Below are 22,733 nucleotides of genomic sequence, written 5' to 3'. Positions count from 1 at the left end.
TCCAAGTTCAACTCAAAGTTGTGGTTGAGGATTAATGGGTAACTGTGGATGTTGACCCAAGAGATTGGCGCCTTTAACCAAATTGCTTACAACCATAGATTGATTTATGTTCTCTTCATTTAGTCACCCTAGGAAGACATCACGGGTCGAAATCATTTGATGTAATTGTGTTTTCTTCTTCTAGGTTCTATCTTAGCTTGTTTTAAATTATTATGTATCTCTTAATATTCATTTTTAATGTCATATATAATTGCACACATAATATGTATATATATTTGTATGCACTAGGCTAGTGTACAAGCATTTGGGGGTTGTAGGTCAGTCGAAGCACATCCCTTGCTTTATCCTCTTTATCGGTTTCCAAGACAAGAGCGGTGAGAAACTTTTAAGTGTGAGGTTCAATTCAAACTTATATTTGTGTGTGCACGTGTTGTTTTAAAAAATGGAAATTTCTTAATATTTATGTGTTAATTGTGAATTATGTTATTTTAATTACCACATATTTGTAATTAAAAAAAAACACATATTTGTGTACTCCATCAAAGGTCTTAATTATTGATGAAAGGAAAACAATATATAGACACTGAAGTCGTAAAATTTATGTCACGAAGCACAATTTTATTGATAAAAGATGATGATCAAAGATGAATAAAAAATTGACTATTATATTTAACACCATTAAAAAGTAAGTTAGTTTGACAAATATATTAGAAGATCGAGTAATTGACTATTATTGGGGGATTAAACAAGGACACATCTCTAGCCCAGGGAAGATAATACACCCACTTACAACATTAGAGTTTCTTGCGACGAAGAATCTTCATTGAAGACTATTAAGGGCTTTTGTTACCCTACTTTTCAATTAAAAAAAAAAAAAATTAGAGTCTAACTCTTAATTCATACACTATATGTTTAAAAATCTTACTCACAAAAGGTCAACTCCCTCGCCTCCAACTTGACACAATGGTAGAATTCATGATAAGTCGTTACAATGCCTCAACCGTCCATTAGGTGAGAGGACCAGTGTTGGTACCCATAAAGAGTCTATCATAAAGGTGAAATTCTTACTATACTGCATGCAGTAACGTTGTCAGGGCTCGATCTTATATCCTCACACAATCTATCATTCATGAACCAACAGAATTGCTGGTGCGGAAGTTATATGTTTAGAAACCTTATAATAGCACTGGGTGTATGGGAAGGTGTAGAAGAAGGGTAGGTGGCTACAACCTGGTGACTTTCTTTTGGTGAAACTCTCATTATCACTGCTTTCACAACATGTTTAGCCCTTTCACTCATCTTCACAACCAACAAGAAAACCAGTCTACACACAACTCCCATCACCATCAAAACCAAGAGATCAATCCACTTTGAATGACCCATTTCAACCTGCAATTCATCCCTCAAAATTTCTTCTCCAGTGATGATGATCCAACCGGTTTCCGTTTGCAATCTCAGCCCCAGGAACTCGTTCTTGAATAGGCCATGGTAAGCGAACCTCTGAAAGTCGATGTAATATATTGGGTACCGCCAGAACAGCTTTGGTAGATCTTTGGGCAGCCGGAAGTAGCCGCCGCCGAGGATCATCAGCGCCTGTAATCCGGCTCCGGTGATGATTCCCATTAGGTAGTTTGGCACCAGGCTGGCAATGATCATCATCAAGCTTTCTACTAGCAACATGTTCATGAGAATGACCTAGGCAAAGTATGCAAAGTGCCCAAACTCCCTTTGAAGCCCTACTGGGAAATAAGCAATCATTCCTGGAATGAGTGACACCAGAAAGAGGTATGGCAGGGAAGAAAGTGTGTTGGCAATGGCAAATGCCCCGCACCCATAGTGCCCGTTCAGGTTTTCTTTGTTGAACACTTTCATGTCTTCCACGAAGGAGGGGAAGCCGCCGATCGCCATGAATGTAAAGAACGTGGCAGTAAACACCAGCACTGAGCATCTTGCCTGGATGGAATTGTTGCTGTTTTCAACATCGTTGTACATGTATCCTAGTCCGACAGCCAACGCCACATAAATTCCCACGCGCAGCCAGTAGTAGCCAAGATCGCGGAACATGTTCAAGAAAGATCTTCTTGTCAGCACAATGCTTTGAGTGAAAAAGTCTGCACGACTGATTTTCTTCAGCACTTCTCCTTCCTGAAATGTAATTGACTGAAGTTATTCCCGGCCTATAGTTTCTGCAACATCAAGAAATCTAAGTATGATGATGATGATATATTACCTGGTTGGATATTTCAGCAACCTGTGTTTGAACTTCTCGGAATCTGTGAGATGATTTGTATGAGTTTACCAGAATGTTGATCACTTCTTCTGTGGGGATGCCTCTAGCACAACCTTGTTCAATGTCCTGCTCACATTGTACATATATAGATATATATATATACCTTAATAAGCTTCTTGAAGTTAATATGAAGGGACATATGAAAGTTTATTAGAAGCAATTTTATTTTACCTCATCATCATTGTCAAAATCTTTGTTTATGGTTTTGAGGAAATGATCAGATGGATTCTGGAGAGTTGGGCAAGGGAAACCATTGGTTTCAAAAAACTGTAACAACAAAAGTGGGTCAAAATAGATATTTCAAAATCATTTTTCTTATTTTTGTGAACTGGATAAATCCCTTTTTTGTGATCCTAACAAGCAAAAAATCACAATGCAAAGAGCTAAACTAGGCTAGACTATCATTCTGTCAAATCAAGAAATTGGTAAATATGGTATATATTAACCTGGATTGCAGCAGAAGCAGGGCCAAAATAGACAACTCTGCCAGAAGACAACAGGCACAAGCTAGTGAAGAGGCTGAAAACTTCAGTGCAGGGCTGATGAATGGACGCAACCACGGTTCGATTCTCGCGTGCCAAGCGCCCAATTTTGCTCATCACGTAGTACGAAGCGGCGCTGTCGAGACCGCTGGTTGGCTCGTCGAGGAACAGAAGCTTGGGGCGGGTGAGAATCTCCAGGCAAATGCTCACTCTCCGTTTCTGCCCGCCGCTTATCCCTTTGTTCCCCCACCCTCCTCCGATTCTCGTATTCATGGCGTCCTGCAGCCCCATCTCCTTTATAGTCATGTCCGCTATCTCCTTCTTCTCCGATCTCGGCAACGAGCTCGGGAGCTGCAGCTGCGCGGAATAGTACACGGCCTCCCGCACCGTTAGTGTCGCAGTCAGAGTATCCTCTTGGGTCACATAAGCCTGCACATTTCACCACACACATATATATACTTGATGGATTTAATTGACCCGGGTAGACTCAAATCAATGAATCCGGATAAAAACGTGATATGAAATAAATAAATGTAACTCAAGGATATCGTAAGGTCGCAAGAACCGTAGATCGCGAAACCTTGTATTAAGTATGGCTAATAAGTTATTATAAAACTTGATTAGAACAATAGTAGGTGTAAAATAGTGAACATGCCTTGTTAGGATGAGGGGACTTTTATACAAGCTACCTCCCCCTAATCGGGGGTAGTTGGATCTCCGAGTTGACTGCGGCCGGGTGTAGACCTGGTCTGCGAGTGTGCCAAGCTCGACATGGCGGAGCTCACCATGACCGAGCTCATAAGGCCGAGCTCACCGTGGTCGAGCTCACATGGCCGAACTCATGTGGCCGAGCTCATATGGTCGAGCTCACCATAGCCGAACTCATATGGCCGAGCTCACCATGGCCGACCTTATGTGGCCGAGCTCACATGGCCGACCTCATGTGGTCGACCTCATATGGGCGAGGCACCTTGGGTCGAGCACGGGGTTCAACCTCCAGATCCCGGGTCCATTTCATACTTCATTGCTCCACTTCCCGGGTCGGTTTGCTCCGATCATAATATATCCATCAATACTCAAAATCTTTAGGGTCCATTTACTAACAGAAAACTGTTGTGTTTTCTGTTTTCTAATTTTTCAGTTTTCATTCTCTGTTTTCTATTTAGAAAATTGTTTATTAATAGAAAATTGTTCTCTGTTCTCTAATTTTTCAGTTTTCACCTAAAATTTAATTTAGATAATATTAATATTGGATATGCCAGTAACACAACCTTCTTGTAACTTTAATAAGTAAAAGATCATATCATATAAAAATCAATCAGTCTAGTTGCTGTCCATGACTGACCAGTCCAAACTATCAATAAACTACTCTAAATCAAACTTGAAACTTTCTGGTTACTAAACCAACATTCTGATTAACTTAGCTGCGATTTTTCCAGAATTTTGTAATTTATTTACATACCGATGTTCCATAAGCCAGTGTTTGTGTTCGACCATTGATCAATATATCCCCACTTTGACTAGTAGTCAGCTCCAGTCTTCCTGATCATCAATACTATAATATATAAGTGGCCGTTGAGCATAATATATATAAATTATAAACACTGAACATTATATATACCTGCTAAAGCGTCAAGGAGGGTAGACTTGCCGCAGCCAGAAGGGCCCATGATGGCTAAGAGCTCACCAGGCTTGGCATACCCAGTGAGACCTTTAAGAATTGCTTTGTTCCCTTCCCTTCCAAGCGATACAGTCACCCACAGATCTTCCCACGTCAAGAAAACGCCGCCGCCGCCGCCTACTTTCGCCGCTTCTGCTCCGCCGCCTGATCTCTTGTCTTTCGGCTCCGACACAGCTGCAGTCTCCGTTATCTCTAACGGGGCGATGTTGATTCTGTTACTATCACATTGTCTGATTCTGGAATCGTTTCCTGAATCCATAGCGAAAATAAAAACGAGAAGAAAACTTGAAGAATCTTTTTGTTTCAGTTTAAGGAATCTGTTTGATTTCTTGCATGTGTACTGTATTAACAATGCATGCTTCAAATATATAGAGATATAAGTGGACATGGACAGACTGTTTAACAAATGAGAAGGACGTCTCATTAGTACAGAACAATTAATCCGCTGTTGTAAAAAACTTTTCATAACTATTGTACGGATACTAATTACGGAGTATAAGATTGTGTAAAAAGTCTTTTTTTTTTTTTTTTCTTTTAAGAATACACCACCATTCTTACCCATGCAGGTAGGGATAATGGTGACCGTAGGGTTGGATCAAGAAAATCATTTAAGTAGGCGCAAAAATTAAATGACATTTAAAATGTTAATGACAAAATATTAAAGAGAAAATGGTCAAATAAGTCTTCGAACTTTAACTTAAAAGTCAATTAAGTCCCTAAACTTTTTAAAGGTGCAATTACACCCATCAACAATTCATGTAGGTGCAATGAAGCCCAAAAATAAGTTAATGACCTGCTATCAGAGATCATTAGGGTTCAGGCCACCTTTCGGCGAAATTTCCAGCAAAAAAAAGTGACCGGCGAAATTTTCAGCAAAAAAGTGACCGGCAAAATTTCCATCAAAAAAGTGACCGGCGAAATTTCCATCAAAAAAGTGACCGGCGGTGACTGTTCGTCAGTCGCCGGTCACTTTTGTTTTTGCTGGAAATTTTGCCGGTCACTTTTTTTTTTTTTTTTTTTTTTTTTTTTTTGCCGGAAGGTGGCCTGAACCCTAATGACATGTTATAACAGGTCATTAACATGTTTTTGGGCTTCATTGCATCTAAATGAATTGTTGATGGGTGTAATTGCACCTTTAAAATGTTTAGGAGTCTAATTGACTTTTAAGCTAAAGTTCGATGACTTATTTGACCCTTTTTCCAATATTAAATAATCATAATAAGGTTTAAATACAAAGTACATTATAAATTATAATAGAATGTTTTTGATAGATTACATGATAGTTACGTAGGAGCCAAAAAATATACCTAAGTGGGGTGAAAATGTAAAAATATTTATGACAAAATATGGAATATAATCAATTAGATAAAATAATTTGAATAACACTATATTCATAAATACTTTTTACATTCAAAAAAAAAAATACTTTTTAATTTTTTTTTTAATTATATTAGTTTTGCTAAATTAATTCGAATAGAATAAAGTAATAATATAAACTTGTATACTATATTACTATAATAATTAAATAATTAATAAAAAGTAGACTAAAAGAGTATTTAATTTGTTAATTACGAATTCGTAAAAAGTAGACTAAAAAATATTTAATTTAACTTGTGAAGGAATGAAATAGATAAAATAAATGAGGGAATATAAGAAAAAGTCTTTCTAATGAGATTTGAACCAATGACATAAGCCTTTCATCAATATCAAATTTGTAATTCAAGCAACTAAGCTACTAACACTAATAATAATTTTAACATAAATTATAAATTTTATATAATATTTTATGTGTAAGTAAACAGAGGAGAATTGTATTGTTTTTGGTTCTTAGTACAAGATTCCGCGTGTCCCTCCTATTGTTATAAGGACTTGATTTTTATACTACAAAATATAACAGTTACACAATTATAAGTATGACGACCTCTGAATAATTGTGATGCTCTCTTTCATAAGTGTTCTTGCCCTCCAGAACTGTTACTTCTCTATGGGTCAGTGTAAGTGCGTTGGGCTCTGCATTAAGTGCACAGTTTCACCTCCTCTCTGCTTGGTCCAGTCCATTTGCTATAATTGGCGGATTAGGGGTAGCCTGTTTTATACGAGTCGTTATGTTGTGCATCCGTGTGATGTCGACTTAAAAAACAAAATCAGAATTGCATAACTACACATCCATAATTTCATAACTATACATCCAGAATTGCATAACTACACAGAATTAATTTCACTTTTGGTCCCACGACTTTTGAGTTCTTATCATTTTTGGTGCACAACTTTAAATTTTTTCAATTTTGGTGCCTAACTTTGTTATTTTTATCAGTTTAGGTCCTTCTAGCCAAATTGACGATAAAATATTTTCAGATTTTTATATTTTAGGGGCAAAATCGTCATCCCATGAAAAGATCTTCAATATTTAAACAAAAGAAAAATCATATTAAGAGGAAAAGAAGAGTTTGCCAATGGTCGAAACTATAAATCCCATAGATCTGTTTGGTTTCTGCCCATCTTCCCCATTATTCTCATCATCAAACACCTATAGATATGATTTTACGGTGATTTTGTTTAGATATTGAAGATGTTTCCTTGGGATGACGATTTTACCCCTAACAATATAAAATCCAACAACATTTCGCTGTCAATTTGGCCGAAAAGACCAAAATTGATAAAAATAACAAAGTTAGGCACCAAAATTAAAAAATTTTAAAGTTGTGCACCAAAAGTGATAGAACATCAAAAGTCGTGGGACCACAAGTGAAATTAATTCTAACTACACATCCAGAATTGCATAACTACACATCCATAACTTCATTACTATACATCCAGAATTGTATAAATCCACATCCATAAATTCATAACTATAAATCCAAAATTGCATAACTTCATAATTATACATTCAGAATTGCATAACTACGCATCCATAATTTCATAACTATAAATCCAGAATTACATAACTATACATCCATAAGGAAAAAAACTTGAAGAATCGTATTGTTTCAGTTTAAGGAATATAATGTGTTTGATTTTTTGCATGTGTATTGTATTAACAATGCATGCTTCAAATATATAGAGATACGAGGATAGACTATTTAACAAATGAGAAGGACGCGCGTGCATAAATGTTTGCATGGCAAATTCAATTCATCATATACATCATTGCGTGATCAATGAATTTAATACGTGCTTGGTCATGCCGTGCGTTCTTGGTACATACGTGTCACTTTTTGGTGTATGTAAACCATAAAGTGGTCCCCATTTTTTTTTTTTTGTCCATTTAACTTGCTCGAGTTTATTTGTTACTTAAAGCTACCATGTTGAGTTACATACATGTCATTTTTAGTGACGATAGATATGTGATATTTATCCATCTTTTTTGCCGAAATTTTAATCTATTATTACCATGCATGTATGGATGGTGACGGTATATATGAATATTACCGGCAAATTATATCGTGCATCACGGTGCAGATTATGCACCGCGCATCAAAGCGACGTTGTTTTATTAAATGAAAAGAAACGGCATTTGTTTTCTGACGTTCCGCACCCTTCCGCAAAAGGTAACTCTGTTATTCAGTTTCATTTTGTATACACTGCAGTTTCAGTTCAATACAACTACAGTTTCATTTCGATATAACTACAGTTTCATTCGATATTTATAGACTCAAATATGTGAAAATGTTATTTAATTTTATTTTATATACACTATAATTTTATTAAAACACAACTACATGAAACTATAGTGTATATAAAATAAAATTAAATAACATTTTCACATATTTGAGTGTATAAATATCGAATGAAACTGTAGTTATACCGAAATAAAACTGTAGTTGTGTTGAACTGAAACTGCAGTGTATACAAAATGAAACTGAATAACAGAGTTACTTTTTGAAGAACTGTGCGAAACGGATGCCATTTCTTTTCATTAAACAAAACGACGTCGTTTTGAAGCTCGGTGCATAATCGATTATGCACAGCGATAAACGATATAATTTGCCGACCATTTATGGTCCAATTAAAATGTAAATAGCATAATGGAAATAGATATTAAGAAAATAGAACTTCTTTTTGAATGCAAGAAAATAGAACTTTTTTATTGAAACGGATGATAAAGTCTTAAATCCAAATGTAGATTATCCTTGAATAAAAGTTTCAAATATGTTTAAGAACCCCAATCTAAGTCTAATCTAACCTAAAAATATGTAAGGAAATAAAAGAAATCAACTAGCTTAGCTTTTGTCTTTGTTTGCTCTTGTGATAAAAACCAATAAAAATATCATCTTTTAGCTCTCCGAGAGTAGTTTTAGCGATTTTTTTTGACTCCTATCGACTTTACATGAATCTAAAATGCTCCAAAAATTATTCAATTCTTCTCGACAATCAAGAATTACACATAAACACACAAATGAATTAGATAGATGGAGAGCACTTTGAGCAAAATTATAACAAATTATAAGCAAAATAAGTTTAAATGCAATGTGAAAATGTGAACAATTAGACACTTAATTATCATGTGTTAGATTTGTATTATTGAGAACCATAATTATCATATATATTATCACATTTTGTTCGTACTATAATAATGTCAATGAAGTGGACAACTGGTTACCTATCCCAACAATCAAAAGTTTAAATGATCAATGAGTCATTTAAGTTACGGGCACTAGTGGTCCTATTGGCATGTACCTATGCCATTTTCTATTTCTTTAGTTGTTTAAAACTATTTACGTTATTTGTAAGCTTTAACTTCCTCCAAAGAATTTAGCTTCAAATTTGTGAAATACACGAATCAAGTTTTCTATAGCATGGTTAGGAAAGTTGCTTTTATTTCTGACTTATCATAAGGAATGTTTAACAATTCCATCGATCTTTATTGTAAATGTTTCAGGATATGATTAATGAATTAGCTTCTTTATTTTCAAAAAACTATTCACATTATTGGTATGCCATTTTCTATTTTCTTGAGTTTTTTTTTTTTTTTTAATTAAACTTAGGTATTCTTAGTTTCGTCGGAATAATTCTAAATTCACGAAACTCCATCCTTAAAGTCATTGTGGAGGTAAATCACGAGTCTCTCAATTAACACACCAGTCAGATCTTAGTCTTCATGTGCGCATAAAGGATTCAATTCAGACTTTCTATCTTGTCGCACTTTGTGGGCCCCGACACTCCGATCAGAGCATTTGGGAAGATGTAAATCACAGTGACTCAATGGCTCAGTAGACATGATTTGTTAGCTGCCAAAGGAGAGGTATGAATTTGACCTTGTTAAAAGTACTAGTGTACAAACATTTACCTCATTCACCAGTTTAGCATTTAAAGATATGTATATCAGTTGAGACAACTCTCACAATTTAGAGTGAGTTTGGTTCGCACATGGGAATCAAAATCAGAGTAGGTATCAAATACTTGATACTGGTAATGGGTTTTGGTAAAAGTATTTTGCATGTTTAGTAGTAGGGTGAAATGGGAATGATTAAGTTAAGATGAATAATGAGATGAAACCCTTATAAAATAAGGGAAATGTATTTTTTTTATTAATGGGGATATTCCAAACTCATAGTAGCATTTTAAAAATCAACCAACCAAACAATAACAATCACTTTCATACATATACCTGAGTGCTAAACCTGCCAACCAAACGCACCTTTACTTCTTCCATTACTGTTTATTTATGAGCACTGAGGCAGGTTTAGATTTGAGATTCAAACTTATAATTTGATCACTAGAGAAAAGATACCATGCATAGGAGTGCATGAAGTCATGAAAGGGTGGTTGTAGATTTGGATCGAAGCGAGCATGCATTATATTTAAAGCGCCTATGAAGTTTCAAGTCCCCAACCGTCAAGGTTGCTGTTACGATTTTAATTTTGGTTGTTGGGTTTGAAATAGGATGCATGTGCTTACATGGCTAAACATAACCCTTTCTTTTAGTATAATAAATTAATAATTAAGAACCGATATACCTCTTGGTCAAACAAACAGTCCATGTCCGAATTTAGATAAGATCCGAGATAATAAAGTAAATTTCAAGCTGTGGGCATGTCCAAATGATATGTGCATATATGTCCATGTTTTTATCTTATATATAAACATATTTTGAGTGATAAATACTTTAATTTTATACAAGAAGTGTCTTAATTCATTTGTTTATATCTTTAAGTGTACGTTTAAATTGTTGAGTTGAAGACAATTGTGTATTTTGAGACATTTTGGATGCATTTGGAGGTCATTGAGAGGCAAGGTGAATCTAAAAGGATGGATAAAATACTTCCAAGAGAGTCAAAGAGTAGAATTTTTAATGGTCTTGATCACAAGGACAAACCATGACAAAAGTGGAACAAAAACGAGCAAGAAGCTGAATTTTCGCATAAATTGATCACTATTCGGTATTTGAATCATAACTCAGCTTAAAAATGTTCAAATCAAGTGATTATTATGCCATAAGAATCGATCACTTTAATTAAAGTGATGTTTTTCATTGATTGGTTAATGGAAACTTGCTAAAAAAAAAGTTGATGACTTTATTAATAGGACAAGAGAGAGGTATACCACATACGTATGTATACCATACAAATACATACAACATTTGAGTGAAATTCTCTTGTCATGTCTTAACTTATAGTCTGCCACTTAAAAACTAATTGAACTGTTGGGTTATATGTTTAGAAACCGTGTAGTAGGACTTGGTGTATGGGAAGGTGTAGTAGAAGGGAAGGTGGCTACAACCTGGTGACTTTGTTTTGGTGACACTCTCATCACTGCTTTCACAACATGTTTAGCCTTCTCACTTGCCTTCACAACCAACAAGAAAACCACCCTACACACAACCCCCATCACCACCAAAACCAAGAGATCAATCCACTTTGAATGACCCATTTCAACCTGCAAAGTTTCCCTCAAAACTTCTTCTCCGGTGATGATCTGACCGGTTTCTTCTGGCAATCTCAGCCCCTGGAACTCATTCTTGTATAGGCCTTGGTAAGCGTACTTATGAAAGTCGATGTAATATATTGGGTACCGCCAGAACAGCTTTGGTAGATCTTTGGGCAGCCGGAAGTAGCCGCCGCCGAGGATCATCAGCGCCTGTAATCCGGCTCCGGCGATGATTCCCATTAGGTAGTTTGGCACCAGGCTGGCAATGATCATCATCAAGCTTTCTACTAGCAACATGTTCATGAGAATGACTAAGGCGAAGTATGCAAAGTGCCCAAACTCCCTTTGAAGCCCTACTGGGAAATAAGCAATCATTCCTGGAATGAGTGATATTAGAAGGAGGTATGGCAGGGAGGAAAGTGTGTTGGCAATGGCAAATGCCCCGCACCCATAGTGCCCGTTTAGGGTTTCTTTCTTGAACACTTTCATGTCTTCCACGAACGAGGGGAAGCCGCCGATGGCCATGAATGTAAAGAAGGAGGCAATAAACGCCAGCACTGAGCATCTTGCCTGGATGGAACTGTTGCCGTATCCAACATCGTTGTACATGTATCCTAGTCCGACAGCCAACGTTATGTAAATTCCCAGGCGCAGCCAGTAGTAGCCAAGATCGCGGAACATGTTCAAGAAAGATCTCCTTGTCAGCACAATGCTTTGAGTGAAAAAGTCTGCACGACTGCTTTTCTTCAGCACTTCTCCTTCCTGAAATGTAATTAACTCAGTTTTGGATAGGATGTACACTTGGTAAACTCAAACTTGAACAGTAAGAAATATAGTTAAAGTAAATCAGTTTGAGTTGCTACCATCACAAACTTAATCGGGCTGCCCTATTCAATTTCAGCTAGCGCTATTGAGCTTTCAGGTTTATTGGTTTGAGCTAATTGATTTTTTTGTTGTTCAAAATATTTTGCCTTTAATTCTAAAATTTCATGTTGTTGGGCTTATCAGACAGCTCAAGTAAAACTATTGACATTTTAAAATTAACAGTCAAAAATATTAATTTTAATAAATTAGAGCATTTATACTAATAAATATAAATTTATACATTATTCAATCAATTAATATAATATTAATGTCAAAGGAGTAGCTATAAGTTGTGTGGTTTTTATAGGGGTGGGAAGCATTTCCCTAATATTTATAGTAAGTTTTTATTTTTCATTATTTATTTTTATAAAGAAATATATTTTATTAATTTTATAATAAATTTATTAAAATTTTAATAAAAAATAATAAAGATGCTTACATATAAATCAATGTATCTTTTGTTCAACATCACTTCTATAACAAAAAAATAGGCTAAGAGGCTCGAGCAATCAAGCTAGCCCATTAAATTTATGGCTTTGGTCACCGAACTTATCGATTTTGAATTTATTCGGCTGATTTTTTTTACAGGCTAAATTGGCCTTAACTTTATTTGTTGGTCTACCTTATGGGGCCAGCTTATCTATTTCAGACTAAAATTGACATTCCTAAATAGACTGCTTTTATGCAAATCAATTTCTTTTAGATCAAAAGAGAGGGGATACCCCTACAAAATATTTAGTTGCTAGTAGTGACATGTCTTAGTGTAGTCACCCCTAACACGTCATCTGCAACATCAATGATTTGACTAACTTGACTTAAGTTATTCCCTATAGTTTTGCAACATCAAGAAATCTAAGGGTGTGTTTGGTTGGTGGGTTTTGTACATAGGAATGGGTATGGAAGTGATTGTTGTTGTTTGGTTGATAGGTTTTTAGAACACTACTATGGATTTCGAATACCTCATCAATTGAAAAACCCATACCCAAATAAAATAAGAGTTTCATTCCCTTATTCATTCTCAAGCACTACTATTAGTAATCATTCCCATTCCACCCTACTACCAAACATGTTAAATACTTTCACCAAAACCCATTACCATTACCAAGTATTTGATACCCATTCCGATTCCGATTTCTATGTGCGAACCAAACACACCCTAAGTATGATGATGATGATTACCTGCTTGGATATTTCAGCAACCTGTCCTTGAACTTCTCGGTATCTGTGATATGATTTGTATGAGTTTACCAGAATGTTGATCACTTCTTCTGTGGGGATGCCTCTAGCACAACCTTGTTCAACGTCCTGCTCAAATTATACATATATCGATATAACCTTAAGCTTCTTGAAGTTAATATGATTCATATGAATGGATCGGAGGCAATGCAAGTTTAGGAGCAATTTTATTGTACCTCATCATCATTGTCAAAATCTTTGTTTATGGTTTTGAGGAAATGATCAGATGGATTCTGGAGAGTTGGGCAAGGGAAACCATTGGTTTCAAAAAACTGCAACAACAAAAGTGGGTCAAAATAGATATTTCAAAGTCATTTTTCTTATTTTTGTGAACCCAGCTCAGTATATATTAACCTGGATTGCAGCAGAAGCGGGGCCAAAATAGACAACTCTGCCAGAAGACAACAGGCACAAGCTAGTGAAAAGGCTGAAAACTTCAGTGCTGGGCTGATGAATGGACGCAACCACGGTTCGATTCTCACGAGCCAATCGCGCAATTTTGCTCATCACGTAGTAGGAAGCGGCACTGTCGAGACCGCTGGTTGGCTCGTCGAGGAACAGAAGCTTGGGGCGGGTGAGAATCTCCAGGCAAATGCTCACTCTCCGTTTCTGCCCGCCGCTTATCCCTTTGTTCCCCCACCCTCCTCCGATTCTGGTATTCATGGCGTCCTGCAATCCCATCTCCTTTATAGTCATCTCCGCTATCTCCTTCTTCTCCGATCTCGGCAGCGAGCTCGGGAGCTGCAGCTGCGCCGAATAGTACACGGCCTCCCGCACCGTTAGCGTCGCAGTCAGAGTGTCCTCTTGCGTCACATAAGCCTGCACATTTCACCTCAAAATCTTTAGTATTTCATTCATCTTTTTCCAGGCCACATGAGTAAACACAGTCTAACTTTTAAGGAACAACGTTCAAATTTGCCATTAAACCTAACTTAAAAATGCAATTAGGTCACTGAACGACAAAAAATACAATTAGACTAGTGAATACTCTAAATGTATGCAATTTCACTTGATAGCAAGTTATCATCAATTTTAGCATGTTACTTGCATACGTGACAACTGATTTGACATTTTTAAATAATTTTTTTTTTAAAAAAAACAATCTCAGTGGGCGATAAAAGAAGGGGGGAGGGGAGGAGGGAAGCCAGCCACCCAGTCGTTTTTTTTTTTTTTTTTTTTTTAATTTCAATTTTTAAAATTTATTATTAAAAATGTCAAACTCAGCTGTCACGTAAGCAGGTAACCTGCTAAAATTGAACGTAACCTGCTATTAGGTGAAATTGCATACATTTAGAGTGTTCAGTAGTCTAATTACACTTTTTTTTTTTCCGTTCAGTGGCCCAATTGCATTTTCAAGTTACGTTCAGTAATCAATTTGAACCTTATTCTTAATTTTAATAAGCAGAGGATCACATAAAAGTAAATCAGCTTAGTTGTCCATGATTAACGGGTACAAATTATCAATACACTACTCTAAGTCAAACTTGAAACTTTATGGTTCCTAAATTAATATTTGAATTAACTTAGTTGTGGTTGTCCCAGAATTTTCTAATTTAATTTATTTACATACCGATGTTCCATAAGCCAGTGTTTGTGTTCGACCATTGATCAATATATCCCCACTTTGCCTAGTAGTCAGCTCCAGTCTTCCTGATCATCAATACTATAATATATAAGTGGCCGTTGAGCATAATATATATAAATTATAAACCTCAGTAGATATAATAACCAGCCTCAGTGGAGGCGTTATTGGTTCTTTGTGTTTCAGTAGATTGAGAAAGTATATGAACAGATACTACAATGTAATAAAGCCAGTAACTTTCAAAAAAAAAAAAATATATATATATAAATTATAAACACTGAACATATTATATATACCTGCTAAAGCGTCAAGGAGGGTAGATTTGCCGCAGCCAGAAGGGCCCATGATGGCTAAGAGTTCACCGGGCCTAGCATACCCGGTGAGGCCTTTAAGAATAGCCTTGTTCCCTTTCCTCCCATCCGATACAGTCACCCACAGATCTTCCCACGTCAAGAAAACGCCGCCGCCGCCGCCCACGTCTACTTTCGCCGCTTCTGCTCCGCCGCCTGGTCTCTTGTCCTTCGGCATCGACGACACACCGCCGGCAGTCTCCATATCTAACGGGACAATGTTGATTCTGTTACTATCACACTGTCTGATTCTGGAATCATCGTTTCCAGAATCCATAGCCAAAAAAAGCAAGAAAAGATGAACTTGAAGAATCTAATTAAATCTTTACTGTTTCTATAGTTCAAGAAGAAATATGTTTAATTCCTTGCATTTGTATTGGATTAACAATGCATTATGCTTCACATATATAGGGATGGATGGACTGACTTGTTTGACAAATGACAAGGACGTGTGTGCATGACAAATTCAATTTTCATGCTGCACCTATTTGGTCGTGTAATTCGTGTGGATGAATTTAATACATGCATGGCCCTGCCATGTATTCTTGGTACCTGTCATTTTTAGTGCCTGTACGTATTATAGTTATCATTTCAATAATTGTGTAAATAATTGGAACATTATTCTTATTATTATTTATAATTTTTTTAATAAGATAATAATAAACAATAGATACCCGTGGTGGATATCCGCATTTCGGTAAAGTGGTGTGAATTTTTTAAAATATCCACCATTGTAAGTTAGGAGTAAGGTGATCTGAGCAGATAAAGTATAAAAATAGTCCGCACGAGTTTAGTTCATTACTGGTTGAGTACTATGAATTATTTGAGAAAAAGAGAGTATATTAATGATAGATCGGTGATTGAGGATTTGAGGGCCAACCAATTGCCATCCCTATGCATGAGCTATACTAAATGAGATGGTTTATTGTGGCTGGTATTGCAAGTATTCATGGATCCACTAAATGTGTACTGTTTTGATTTAATTCACATCCTTTAATAGTGAATTAAATGTGGGTTTACTTAGAGAAAATTTTTCATTACCATATTAAAAGCGAATTTATTTGAGTGCTATTGAATCTATTACAATGTATTATTTGTTCTATATTTTTTCTATCTGTTGCAGTCCAAATTAAAGGGTTATTATATCTAATTTATTTCTTTAATCTAGTATTAATCTATATATATAATTGGATTATTATATTATAGTTTTATTTTAAAATTATTGTCATTTTGATTTTTTAATATTTGAAGAGTTAAATTACTATACTATAATTTATTTTATTTTCAAAATGTGATATCTTCTATCTTCTATCTTCTATACTATAATAACAACTACTCCATATTCTTGATCTGTCAAATTCGTCATTAGTAGATGGAATTAAATTGGATCAAATCTGCACCTTAACATATGCGGATGTGGATGATAAACTCAAAATCCCAATTTGACAGATTTGATATATACAGACTCACCCCAAGTCTAGCTACTTCAATTCATTAACACTTTACACTGTTCCCCTAATTATGCGGATGACTAGTGTAATACTCTTTTTGTGGTTGTGACTTTTTTTTTTTTTGAAAACAAAGGATTTACATTAGATAAGGTCTGAAACTAACACATTACAAATGATAGGGGAGGGTTTAAAACCCACTCTGAACAACCAGACATAGAAACAGACTGTTTAGCTAACAAGTGAGTAACCTGGTTCGCAGATCGCCTAACGATTTTGTAGTTATAACTTATTTCCTTTGTATTCAAAGAAAATTATAACTTTAGAAGACCACGATTGACTTGGTAACTATTTTGATGGCGGACGTGAGTCGTGCGGTCACTCAGAGAATCTGCTAACGTGAGGTCCTGTCTCTCGTTCTTTACTAAAAAAAATTATAACTTTGTTATCTAAAATATGTTTTAAATTAGTAAAATATGTTTATTACTCATATGTTTAATGTGAATAAAATTATAAATAATAACTTAATTAATGTATAAATACTTTTGTAAATTTATATCTCTACTTACTCCATAAGATATATATGGCTATTTTGTTTTGTTTTTTTTTTTTTCTTCCTAAACAAGAGTGCAAATTAAAATATATATTGAAGTTTGGCTATGACTTTGTGAGCTGAGACACTAACGTGCATAAGTGCATTGATGGAGATATGTGTATATAGTGGATGATTTTCCACCACATTTTCGTTTATATGAACACCGGCCTGCATGTTTTATATTAGGATTATTGGGAACCATAAAATTTTTATGCCATTTTTCTCTAACATCACATTTTATTCGCGCTAGAATGATGTGAGTGAAGCGGTACGGTTCACCTACCCCAACCAAAATTTTAAAGGATCACAGAGCTAGAGAAAAGATACCCTGCATAGGAGTGCATGTAGTGAAAGGGTTGTTGTAGATTTGGATCGAAGCGATCAGCATTTAAAACGGCCTTTGAAGTTTCAATTCCCCAACCGTCAACTGGTCTCTTTAACAACCGGGCATTTCTACATCGTACTATATTTCTTCTCCCAAACATCGTATACTATGTTATCCCAAGGTTACGTTGCTGCTACGATTTTAATACTCGGTTGTTGCCTGTTGGGTTTGAAATAGGATGCATTTATATTGCTGAACATATTTTACATATCTCATTTTTATAGTCTAATAATAATCAAGAATTCATGTCCGATTTTGGGCAAGATCATTTCAAGTTCTGGGCATGTCCAAACAACCTTAAAGAAGATGAAATGCTTAAATGAGGGATATTAACATTGCCAAAGAGGAATTTGGTGTAGTTTAACTGTTTAAGGTGATGTTTCTTATTGATTGGTTAATGGAAACTTGCTAAAAATTCCCAGTGACTAAGCTATAACGGTTTGAAGATGTAAAAGTGTAAAACCACAGCCATACCACTTGCAGATAAAAAAAAAGTTGATGACTTTATTGATAGGACAAAATAGCCTTTTGCTTATGGATAAGGTAAAGGTTTTCGTTTTCTGGCCTTGGCTTTGACAAGGCAAAATTGAAGAGGGGTTTATTGTTAGATATCGAAGAATTTGAAGTGCCCGGACCCAATCAAGTGGTAAAAGCCTGAAATTTCAACGGTGGCGGTGGCGGTGGCGGTGGAGGTCGTTGATGGCACTGGCAGCCGCCGCACTGTGTAGCTCTGTTAATGGCGGTCCTGGCTTCGGCTTCAGTAAAGTCAATTACTGCTATTTCCATAATCAAGGGCACAGCTTTTCTAGGCAAGTCGAATACCCATGTTTCATTTTCTTGAATCTTGAATGAGAAGAAGTGAGTGGGGTAATTGGGGTGGACTATGTTTTAGTTTCTGTTCTTGTTCTTGTTCTTGTTCTTGTCTTGAATGGGTCTCTGTTATTCGGGTAGTACGAGGTTAGGGCTTTGGATAAGATAATATTTACAATGATGATGGTGATGCTGAGATTTGCCCCTTATCTGTCTTTAAGATTTCAGAAATGTTTCCATGTTTGCCTGTTTAGTGTGTAAAGATCATATAATTCGTCCAATATGAAGATGAAAATTTGGTTACTTTCTGTGGAACTTCATTTTTTATGATTATCATAAATTCAAGAATCAAGGCCACATTTGATGTCTGGGCAGGCTGACAAAATTCGATTTCGCGATCAATTCAGTGCTGCCACATTCTGTGTATAGATCGTTTTGCTGTATCGGTTGCACAAACAGATGTAACAGCTGGAGTGCTTTACGGTGGCAAGAATCAAGGCGGCAATGCCAGCACCCGAGGCATTTTTATTCTTGCAGAGCTCGGCATTCGGATGCTATCAATGAGGAAAAGGAAGAAAATATTTCTAGAACTACTTTGATTTGGCGGGCAGTGAAACTTCCGATATATTCAGTGGCCTTGGTTCCTCTAACTGTAAGTTCGTTTTGCTTCTTCTAGGTTGTAGCTTCTTCATGCATTGCGTTAGTTTCAATGTTGTAATGCCCGTAAATTTTTCTACTTGCATTTACAATGAGGACGAGGTTCAAAAGCTAGGCATGATATGTGTGAGCATATAGCCATTAACGTGCAATCCAACTATCAGCTTATGCTTTTAGTTGAGATGGAGCACATGCTTCAATTATATGGACGCTATTTCATTGGTCACATATGGAATTCTCTCCTGAAACGTGACTAGTGCTCGAGAAAAATTCTTTTGGAAACACTTTTTTGGGAGCTTTAGGGTGGACCGTGGAGTGTTTTACTTTTCTACGATTGCACACTCACTCTTGGCATCTCTCCAATCGTATTATGAACAGGTAGGAAGTGCAGCTGCCTATTTGCAAGCAGGCCTATTTTCTGTCACGCGTTACTTGGCGCTCTTAGCTTCCTCCGTTCTTATCATCACATGGCTCAACTTAAGGTGCTTTTCGGTTTCTGATTTGGTAACTTCTTGTTGGTACTATGATTAAAACTGTCTCTAGGCATGTCACAAACCGCCAATGTTAACCAATAAAATTACATAGTCGTAAACTGGATTAAAAATGTCTGTTCCCCTTTTTATTCAATATCTTTGTAATATGGCAGCAACGACGTTTATGATTTTGACACAGGAGCAGACAAGAATAAGAAAGAATCAGTCGTTAACATAGTTGGCAGGTGTGCTCTTAATCTGTTCAACATTGCACTCGAATCACATTATTCCGGAGTATATCTTTTCATTTGATTGTATCTCGTCATGCTTTACCAGCCGGACAGGCACTCTTATTGCTGCTTATGTATCACTTGAACTTGGCTTCTGCGGGCTTGTATGGGCTTCTCTACAGTCTGCAAACCTGCGTGCTATACTACTATTGGCTTCTGCAATTACCTGTGGTTACATATACCAGGTGAATTAAAAGATTATCAAGTGTAAAACATCCAATGCTGATGTATTATGTATTATCATTCTGTTCTCGTAACTTTATAGGTTTCACTCGTGCCAATGTGCCATGTCAAGAGTGTTGGGCGTCGGCCGGGTTGGCTGAATTCAGCCCCTACTTGATTCGAGACATGGCGTTGTGGCTTACCATGGAGGGATGTGGTTAAATGGTTAATGTCCATCTACTTATGACCAATTGGTTTTAAGTAAGATATGACAACCAGATATCTAAAGAACTCTGTGGTTAAGCGTGCTTGACTTACAGCAGTCACTGTTATCGTTGACATGTTGGGATTTTTTTTTTCAGTGTCCACCGTTTCGGCTAAGCTATCAGGGATTGGGTGAGCCTTTGTGCTTTGCAGCTTTCGGTCCATTCGCTACTACTGCTTTTTACTTGCTTCAGAGCAGTACTAGGTTGTTCGTTTTTCTTATCCACCTGTTATAACTACTATTGACATAAAACGTTTCGTGACTAACTAATTGCCTCGATGCTTGGTGATAGCATATTACCCATCTCCGGTACGATCCTTTCAGCATCCGTTCTTGTCGGTCTGACAACCTCCCTCATCTTATTCTGTAGTCACTTTCATCAGGTAACCTTGCCTGCCCCTCCATGTCTCGGTTACTCTTGCGGTGTCTATGGTGCTAACACGTGATGCATAATTCAGATAGACGACGACAAGGCTGTGGGAAAATATTCTCCTCTGGTGAGTTAGCGAAACTCTCCTGGAAGGAACAAGCCACAACTCGGGCACGTCTTATTTTTCGCCTTCTTTTATCACTGCAGGTCAGGCTCGGTACAAAAACAGGCGCAGAAGTCGTGAAAGCATCTGTCATGGCACTCTATTCGCTCACGATTATTCTCGGCTTTACCAAAACTCTTCCTTCTGCAAGCATTGTAAGTTCGCTGCCATCTGTTCTTTAACATTCAGGTTAACATGTTCATCAAGTGCAGTTACTTTTTTTGTTGCAGATTCTCTCTGTCCTAACAATTCCAATGGGAAGAATGGTGATTAGCTATGTGGAAAAGAACCATGAAGTAAGTGCAAACTATCTGCCAAAGAGTTTTTTCAACTTTTGGTCCATCGATTTTTGTCACTATTAGTCCACTTGACATTGAGTTTTTACCACTTTTAATCTTTCTAGCGAGTTTTTTGACCAAACACATATTGTGCACATGCTTTGATTTACGAGAAATCCCGCAACTGTTACCTGAAAATGTGTTCTGGGTGAAATTCGCTTTATGACCTTAGCTGACAAAGAACCACAACAAGATAAATCAGCCTAGATTGTACATAACTGATCGGCTCAAACCGAGAAGACCAATAGACATGTTGGTTTTACGGGATTTTTGGCTGGAAAACTTACTAGGACTCAAAGTGGTACAAATTCAAAGTCAAGAAACTAATAGCGGAACAAATTGATAGTCGAGAACTATGTGTGAAAATGACACACGAGTCGAAACCCATCCTACAAAATATGAGCATAGTCATATGCAACTTTTATGTTCTTTCCTGCAAAATGATAAATCTTGAATGTGTTGTGGTTGCAAACTAGGACAAAACAAAGATCTTTATGGCAAAGTATTACTGTGTGAGACTCCATGCTCTGTTTGGTGCTACTTTGGCTGCTGGATTGGTGGTGGCTAGATTCTTTGCAAGGAACTACAACATGAGGCCTGTTCTTCTCACCTGATCATCACCCCCCACCCCCCACACCATCATTTTAGAGTTCATCAGATTAGAATGGAACATCATGTGTATATGTATTTGGCTATTCGCATCGCTAAATTATTCTGTAGCATCATGTCCTGTTTCGTCCGACTAATTTTGTTTTTATGACGTATTCAGTATTGTAGTTTTATTACAACACAATTAAAGTATTATTTTGATTCAAGTTCAATTTTGACAATACACATTAAATATGTGAGACTTGTTATTGAATTTCATTTTATACACATTGTAGTTTTATTACAATATCACTAAAGTATAATTTTAATTCAATTACGGTTTTATTGGACAATATACACTCAAATATGTGAAACATGTTATTCAGTTTCATTTTATATATACATTGTAGCTTCATTACAACACAATTAAAGTACATTTTCATTTGATAAAATACACTCAATATATGAGACTTGTTATTCAATTTCATTTTATACAACATTGTAATTTCATTATATCGCAACTAAAATATAATTTTAATTTAACTATTTTAATTGTGGATGGGTATGGACTTTTTGTGCTTCAGTAGGTTGAGAAAGTAGTTATGAACAGATACTGCAGGTAACAGAGTCAGTAGTACTCAAAAAATAGTTTCACTTACAATATATACTCAATATGCGAGACATGTTATTCAGTTTCATTTTATATACACAGTAATTTTATTTTATTGGCAGAAGTGTTAAATAAGCACATCTACGAAGTGCTCAATTCCCACCACGAACTAAATTAAGGTCTAATCCGCCATACTTACCAGCTAAATTTGTTTGATTGACTTTTTT

General features: G+C 36.3%; 4 protein-coding genes across 4 annotated transcripts; 1 reads left to right on the top strand and 3 right to left on the bottom strand.

Annotated features, from left to right (window-relative positions):
* Positions 1 to 1,158: 1,158 nt before the first annotated feature.
* Positions 1,159 to 1,919, bottom strand: LOC109167048 (ABC transporter G family member 12). The gene has a single exon (XM_019315952.1). The coding sequence runs from the start codon at positions 1,684 to 1,686 to the stop codon at positions 1,159 to 1,161; it is 528 nt and encodes a 175-aa protein (XP_019171497.1). The 5' UTR covers positions 1,687 to 1,919.
* On the bottom strand, positions 1,696 to 4,712 carry LOC109167047 (ABC transporter G family member 11-like). The gene is made up of 6 exons (XM_019315951.1): positions 4,394 to 4,712; positions 4,235 to 4,314; positions 2,737 to 3,201; positions 2,462 to 2,557; positions 2,231 to 2,356; positions 1,696 to 2,145 (listed from the first exon to the last, which is right to left on the bottom strand). The coding sequence occupies exons 1-6, from the start codon at positions 4,710 to 4,712 to the stop codon at positions 1,696 to 1,698; spliced, it is 1,536 nt and encodes a 511-aa protein (XP_019171496.1).
* A 6,237-nt stretch (positions 4,713 to 10,949) lies between these two features.
* On the bottom strand, positions 10,950 to 15,719 carry LOC109167137 (ABC transporter G family member 11-like). The gene is made up of 7 exons (XM_019316078.1): positions 15,299 to 15,719; positions 14,991 to 15,070; positions 13,775 to 14,239; positions 13,597 to 13,692; positions 13,364 to 13,489; positions 11,089 to 12,082; positions 10,950 to 11,030 (listed from the first exon to the last, which is right to left on the bottom strand). Exons 1-6 carry the CDS (start codon positions 15,627 to 15,629, stop codon positions 11,102 to 11,104), a joined length of 2,079 nt encoding a protein of 692 aa, XP_019171623.1. The 5' UTR covers positions 15,630 to 15,719; the 3' UTR covers positions 10,950 to 11,030; positions 11,089 to 11,101.
* Positions 15,720 to 18,290: 2,571 nt separating this feature from the next.
* On the top strand, positions 18,291 to 22,131 carry LOC109167145 (2-carboxy-1,4-naphthoquinone phytyltransferase, chloroplastic). The gene is made up of 12 exons (XM_019316088.1): positions 18,291 to 18,368; positions 18,414 to 18,589; positions 18,966 to 19,242; positions 19,626 to 19,729; positions 19,894 to 19,965; positions 20,057 to 20,195; positions 20,535 to 20,641; positions 20,730 to 20,820; positions 20,896 to 20,934; positions 21,015 to 21,125; positions 21,201 to 21,266; positions 21,785 to 22,131. Exons 2-12 carry the CDS (start codon positions 18,480 to 18,482, stop codon positions 21,920 to 21,922), a joined length of 1,254 nt encoding a protein of 417 aa, XP_019171633.1. The 5' UTR covers positions 18,291 to 18,368; positions 18,414 to 18,479; the 3' UTR covers positions 21,923 to 22,131.
* Positions 22,132 to 22,733: the final 602 nt, after the last annotated feature.

The sequence above is a fragment of the Ipomoea nil genome, unplaced genomic scaffold (genome assembly GCF_001879475.1).
Source record: "Ipomoea nil cultivar Tokyo-kokei standard unplaced genomic scaffold, Asagao_1.1 scaffold3147, whole genome shotgun sequence".
In the NCBI taxonomy this organism is placed as follows: Eukaryota; Viridiplantae; Streptophyta; class Magnoliopsida; order Solanales; family Convolvulaceae; genus Ipomoea; species Ipomoea nil.
Note: the sequence above shows the minus strand (reverse complement) of the source record. Positions and strands in the feature narration are given on the sequence as shown.

Excerpts from the sequence above, each read along its gene's own strand:
- LOC109167048 (XM_019315952.1), bottom strand. The coding sequence starts at position 1,686 with ATGAACATGTTGCTAGTAGAAAGCTTGATGATGATCATTGCCAGCCTG.
- LOC109167047 (XM_019315951.1), bottom strand. The coding sequence starts at position 4,712 with ATGGATTCAGGAAACGATTCCAGAATCAGACAATGTGATAGTAACAGA. Across the intron at positions 4,315-4,393 it reads CCTCCTTGACGCTTTAGCAG|GAAGACTGGAGCTGACTACT; the intron begins GTATATATAATG and ends ATTGATGATCAG. Across the intron at positions 2,558-2,736 it reads CTGCTTCTGCTGCAATCCAG|TTTTTTGAAACCAATGGTTT; the intron begins GTTAATATATAC and ends TTGTTGTTACAG.
- LOC109167137 (XM_019316078.1), bottom strand. The coding sequence starts at position 15,629 with ATGGATTCTGGAAACGATGATTCCAGAATCAGACAGTGTGATAGTAAC. Across the intron at positions 15,071-15,298 it reads CCTCCTTGACGCTTTAGCAG|GAAGACTGGAGCTGACTACT; the intron begins GTATATATAATA and ends ATTGATGATCAG. Across the intron at positions 13,490-13,596 it reads ATTTTGACAATGATGATGAG|GACGTTGAACAAGGTTGTGC; the intron begins GTACAATAAAAT and ends TAATTTGAGCAG.
- LOC109167145 (XM_019316088.1), top strand. The coding sequence starts at position 18,480 with ATGGCACTGGCAGCCGCCGCACTGTGTAGCTCTGTTAATGGCGGTCCT. Across the intron at positions 20,642-20,729 it reads TTGCTTCAGAGCAGTACTAG|CATATTACCCATCTCCGGTA; the intron begins GTTGTTCGTTTT and ends GCTTGGTGATAG. Across the intron at positions 20,935-21,014 it reads TGGGAAAATATTCTCCTCTG|GTCAGGCTCGGTACAAAAAC; the intron begins GTGAGTTAGCGA and ends TTATCACTGCAG.